Raw genomic sequence first — 5,603 nt, 5'->3', positions numbered from 1 at the left:
GACCTGCTGGGCTCTGGCGATCCTTCCGCCTCAGCCTTCCAAGTAGCTGGAATTAAAGGCGATTTTTTCTTTTCTTTTTTTTTCAGTTGGGGTCTCACTTTGTCACTGAGGCTGGAGTGCAATGGTACAATCACAGCTCACCACAGCCTCGACCTCTTGGGCTCAGGAAATCCTACTACCTCAATCTCTCAAGTAGCTGGACTACAGGTATACATCACCATACCTGGCTTAATTTTTAAAAAAATTTTTGTAAGCCGGGCTCGGTGGCTCAGCCTGTAATCCCGAGCCTCTGGGAGGCTGAGGTGAGTGGATTGCCTGAGCCCACGGGTTCGAGACCCGCCTAGGCAACTTGGCGAGACCTCATCTCTACAAAAAATCAAAAAATTAGCCAGGTGAGGTAGCGCGCGCCTGTAGTTTCAGCTACTTGGAAGGCTGAGGCGGAAGGATCACCGGAGCCCAGCAGGTCAAGGCTGCGGTGGCCGGGAGCGGCCACTACACTCCAGTCTGGGCGACAGAGTGAGACTCCAATTCAAAAAAAAAATTTTTGTAGAGACAAAGTCTCACTATATTGCTTAGGCTGGATGATCTCTTCATGATGCATCTTTTAGTTGTAGCAGGATGTTAATACTAACTCTATTTGTCATTGAAAAATAATAGCATCATATAGTTTTCTTCAAATTTTGTATTTAGAATAATCATGACTGAAAGGTTGTATTTCTTTTTTCTTTTTTTTTGAGTTGGACTCTCACTCTCTCGCCCAGGCTGGAGGGCCGTGGCACGCTCCCGGTCACTGCAGCCTCGATCTGCTAGACTCAGGCGATACTTCCACCTCAGCTTCCAAGTAGCTGGGACTACAGGCACACGCCACCACACTTGGCTAAATGTTTTGATTTATTGTAGAGATGAGGTCTCGCCAATTGCCCAGCTGGTCTCTAACCTGTGGACTCAGGCAATCCTCTCACCTCGGTCTCCCAAAGTGCTGGGATTATAAGTATGAGCCACTGCACCCAGACAGTTATACTTCTTTTAGTAGAAATCCCCATGCTTTTGATATTTTCTGGCTCCTTCCTAATATTTTCAAGAGAAAATATAAATGGGAAAGAGGCTGATCATGGTGGCTAATGCCCGTAATGCCAATATTTTGGGAGGCTAAGGCGAAAGGATTGCTTGAGACCAGGAGTTCAAGACCAGCCTGGGCAACATAGTGAGACCCCCATATCTATCTCTACAAACCAAAATACAAAAATTAGCCAGGTGTGTTGGCATGCACCTACAGTCCCAGTTACTCAGAGAGCTAAGGTAAGAAAACTGCTTGGGTCCCGGAGTCTGAGGCTGCAGTGAGCTATGATTGTACCACTGCACTCCAGCCTGAGTGACAGAGCAAGACCCTATCTTTAAATAAATAAACAGGAAAGCACATGACCACTTCTTACCTTGTTTGGCATCATCACAAGCTGCTGGCCTTTACAAATAGATCCTGACTCCAGCTTCCCCAGGACCACAGTGCCCATATCCTGTTGAAATTAAAAAAAAAAAAAAAATCAAATCTCAGACTTTTATTGCTGCTCTATAACATCTTAGTAGCCCAAAGTAAATTTCTGCAGGGCTTAGTCATTGATTAAAAATCATCAGCTCCAGTGGTAGAAGACTTAGGACTAATCTTAAACACAGGGGAGGCAAAGTGTAGTGGCTAATGCCTGTAAGGCCAGTACTTTGGGAAGTTAATATGAGAGGATTGGTTGGAGACCAGGGGTTCAATACCAGTCTAGCCTGGGCATCACAGTGAGACCCCATTTCTATAGAAAATTAAAAAATCAGATGAGTGTGGTGGCGCATGCTTATAATCCTAGCTACTTGGGAGGCTGAAGCTGGAGTGAGCTGTGATGACACCGCTGTGCTCCAACCTGGACAAAAGAACAGCAAGAGACTTCAAAAACAAAAAATAAAAAAAAAAAAACCCTCCAAAAACAACACAGGGAAGGTAATATATAATCTATAAAAATTCAAGTCATAAGCCGACGTATGATTAAAACATTAATAAACAAATATGCCTAAGATTTAAAAAAAAAGCATGGTACACAAAACAGTTCAGAATTTTAGGAAGAAAGGTTTGAATCATTTGTAAAACTTCAAGTTTTCGCCAGGCTCAGTGGCTCAGTCTGTAATCCCAGCATTTTGGGAGGCTGAGGCGAGTGGATTGCCTGAAGCTACAGGTTTGAGCCAGCCCGGGCAACTTGGCAAGACCTCATCTCTACAATAAATCAAAAATTAACCAGGTGTGGTAGCGTGCACCTGTAGTTCCAGCTACTTGGAAGGCTGAGGCGGAAGGACTGCTGGAGCCCAGCAGGTTGAGGCTGCGGCAGCTGGGGGCTTGCCACTGCACTCCAGTCTGGGCAACAGAGTGAGACTCCAACTCAAATAAATAACCTCTTGACCTCTGAGCCTGTATCCTCATATATAACACTGGAAAAACAATACTTGTGGCCAGGCGCAGTAGCGCATGCCTATAATCCCAGCACTTTGGGAGGCCGAGGTGAGAGGACTGCCTGAGCCCATGGGTTCAAGACCATCCTGGGCAACTTGGGGAGCCCTCATGTCTACAGTATATCAAAAAATTAGCCAGGCATGGTGACGCATGCCTGTAGATCCAGCTAATTGGAAGGCTGAGGCAGAAGGATCGCTTGAGCCCAGTAGGTCAAGGCTGCGGTGGCCATGAGGGTGCCACTGCATTCCATCCTGCGCGACAAAGTGAGACTCCAACTCCAAAAAAAAAAACAAAACAACTCATTTGTTAAATAATTTTAAAATGGAACTAATGAAAGAAAGAAGTATTTGAGGAGGGTCAAATATTATATAAATTGATATTGCAAAACTCTTTATTTAAAAAGTCAAAAAATCTGGTTTTTAAAAAAGGCAGTTTAAGCACCAGGTACAGTGGCTCACGTCTATAATCACATAATTTTGGGAGGCAGAGGTGAGAGGATTGCTTGAGCCCACAGGTTCAAGACCAGCCGGGACAACTTGGTAAGACTTCATTTCTACAATAAATCAAAAAATTAGCCAGGCACGGCAATTCCAGCTACTTGGAAGGTTGAGGAGGAAGGATGGTCTGAGCACAGCAGGTTGAGGCTGAGGTGGCTGTGAGTGTGCCACTGCACTGCAGCCTGGGCGACAAAGTGAGACTCTGACTCAAAAAAAAAAAAAAAAAAAGCCAGGCTCACTGGCTCATCCTGTAATACCAGTGCTTTGGGAGGCCGAGGTGAGTAGACTGCCTCAGCCCGTGGGTTCAAGACCCACCTGGGCAACTTAGCAAGACCTCACCTCTACAATAAATCAATAAATTTTAAAAAATAGCCAGGAATGGTAGCACATGCCTGTAGTTCCAGCTACTTGGAAGGCTGAGGCGGAAGGATTGCCAGAGCCCAGCAGGTTGAGGTTGCAGTGGTGGGGAGCGGCCACTGCACTCCAGTCTGGGTGACAGAGTGAGACTCCAACTCAAAAAGAAAAAAAAAAAAGGCAGTTTATTTGCTAATCTATACCACTAATATGCCGCCATTAAAACAAAAAGACATCTATGTTATGATAATACACTTGTTTCAGAATTAGAAACGAACACACAGCAATGATTCACCTCATAAAACCTGATTTCTTTAACATTTTGGGTACCTTGTACTTATCCACAATTGGCAGCCTGATTGGTCCATCAACTGATCTATTGAAGTTTGGCAAATTATCCAGATATGGAATAAATGGTAATCCACTGAGAACAGAACAATATCCATTAAATAAAGTCAACATAAATGTTAAAATGTTAAGAAGTTATATTACTGTAACTTCAAACAAAAATAAATTATTATAGCAATATTTACACTCTACTCAGGTGCTCTTCTCACCCAGTCAATTTATCTTCAATTTAATCTCATTTATTCCTCAAAGAAATAAAAAATATAACAAATTAGCTCATATAACAAGGCTTCACTATAAACTTATTAAGATTTAGAAAAATATTTTATAGAAAACAGCCCAGAGGTTGAAATAAATTGACTTTGCTCTATTACTTTTTATGAACTTTTCTAGCTCTGAAACCAAGATTTCATAAAATAAATTCTACTTTAAAACTCTGGACACTTATATTATCAAGATGGCTAAGCTCCCCAAATTGATCTACAGAGGCAATTGCAATCCTTATTAAAACCACAGCTGACTAGGAGCGGTGGCTCAAGTCTGTAATGCCAGCACTTTGGGAGGCTGAGGCGAGAGAATTGCCTGAGCTCAGGGGTTCGAGACCAGCCTGGGCAACTTGGCAAGATCTTGTCTCCAAATAAAAAAATAACCCAGGCATGGTAGCATGCGCCTATAGTTCTAGCTACTTGGAAGGCTGAGGTGGAAGGGTTGCCTCAGCCCAACAGGTCGAGGCTGTGGTGGCCATGAGCATGCCATTGCAATCCAGCCTGGGCAACAGAATGAGATTCCAATTCTAAATAAATAAATAAATAAATAACACCACAGCTTCCTATTTTGCAGAAATTATAAGCTGATCCTGATATTCATATGGAAGTTCAAGGGACTCAGAATAGCTAAAACAATCTTGGAAAAGAAGAAAAAAACTGAAGACCCACAATTCAAAGCTATAGTGCAAAGCTACAGTTATCAAGACAGTGTGGTACTAGCCTAGGATAGACATATATGTCAACAGAAAAGAACTGAGAGCTCAGAAATAAATTCTTACATTTATGGTCATTTGATTCTCAATGAGGGTGCCAATTTAATTCAATAGAAAAAGAATAGTCTTGGCTAGGCCTGGTGGCTCAGCCTGTAATCCCAGCATGTTGGGAGGCCGAAGCAAGTGGATTGCCTAAGCCCGCGGGTTCAAGACCAGCCCGGGCAACTTGGTGAGACCTCATCTCTACAATAAAAAAAAAAAAAAAAAAAAGAAAAGAAAAAAATTAGCTAGATGTGATAGCACGTGCCTGTGATTCCAGCTATTTGGAAGACTGAGGCAGAAGGATCATCTGAGCCCAGCTAGGTCAAGACTGCAGTGTCCGTGCCTGGGCGACAGAGTGAGACTCCAACTTAGAAAAAATTTAAAAAATTAACTGGCCAAGCATAGTGGCTACCATCTATAATCCTGCACTGAAAGAGGCTGAGGTGAGAGGATTACTCGAGCTCAGGAGTTTGACACCAACCTAGGCAACACAGCAAGACCATGTCTCTACAAAAGATAAGCCAAATTTGGTGGCACACACCCATAGTCCCAGTTACTTGGGAAGCTAAGGCAGAAGGATTGTCTGAGCCCAGGAGGTCAAGGCTGCAGTGAGCCATGATTGTGCTACTGCACTCTAGTCTGGGCAACAGAGTGAGATTCTGACACAAAAATATATAAATAAATAAGCCAGACGCAGTGACTCATTCCTGTAACCCCAGCACTTTGGGAGGCCAAAGTGGGAGGAACACTTGAGACCAGGAGTTCTATGCCAGCCTACGTAAGACACTAGGTTAGCTGAATGTAGTGTTGTGTGCCTGTAGATCCAGCTACTTGAGAGGCTGAGGCAGGAGGATTGCTTGAGCTGAGGGGGTAGGGGCTGCAATGAGCAAAGATTGTC

General features: G+C 43.6%; 1 protein-coding gene across 1 annotated transcript in view; it reads right to left on the bottom strand.

Moving 5' to 3' along the window:
• Positions 1 to 5,603, bottom strand: part of GSPT1 (G1 to S phase transition 1) — a 46,785-nt gene that overhangs the window by 10,280 nt on the left and 30,902 nt on the right. The window contains exons 10-11 of the mRNA XM_008066232.2: positions 3,667 to 3,760; positions 1,434 to 1,514 (exon numbers count right to left, since the gene is read on the bottom strand). Coding sequence (XP_008064423.1) covers positions 1,434 to 1,514; positions 3,667 to 3,760 — 175 coding nt within the window. The remainder of the gene's footprint in view (positions 1 to 1,433; positions 1,515 to 3,666; positions 3,761 to 5,603) is intronic.

This window comes from Carlito syrichta, unplaced genomic scaffold, assembly GCF_000164805.1.
Source record: "Carlito syrichta isolate Samal-C Ts95f unplaced genomic scaffold, Tarsius_syrichta-2.0.1 Scaffold308864, whole genome shotgun sequence".
NCBI classification, from domain to species: Eukaryota; Metazoa; Chordata; class Mammalia; order Primates; family Tarsiidae; genus Carlito; species Carlito syrichta.
This window is presented reverse-complemented; position numbering and strand designations above follow the sequence as displayed.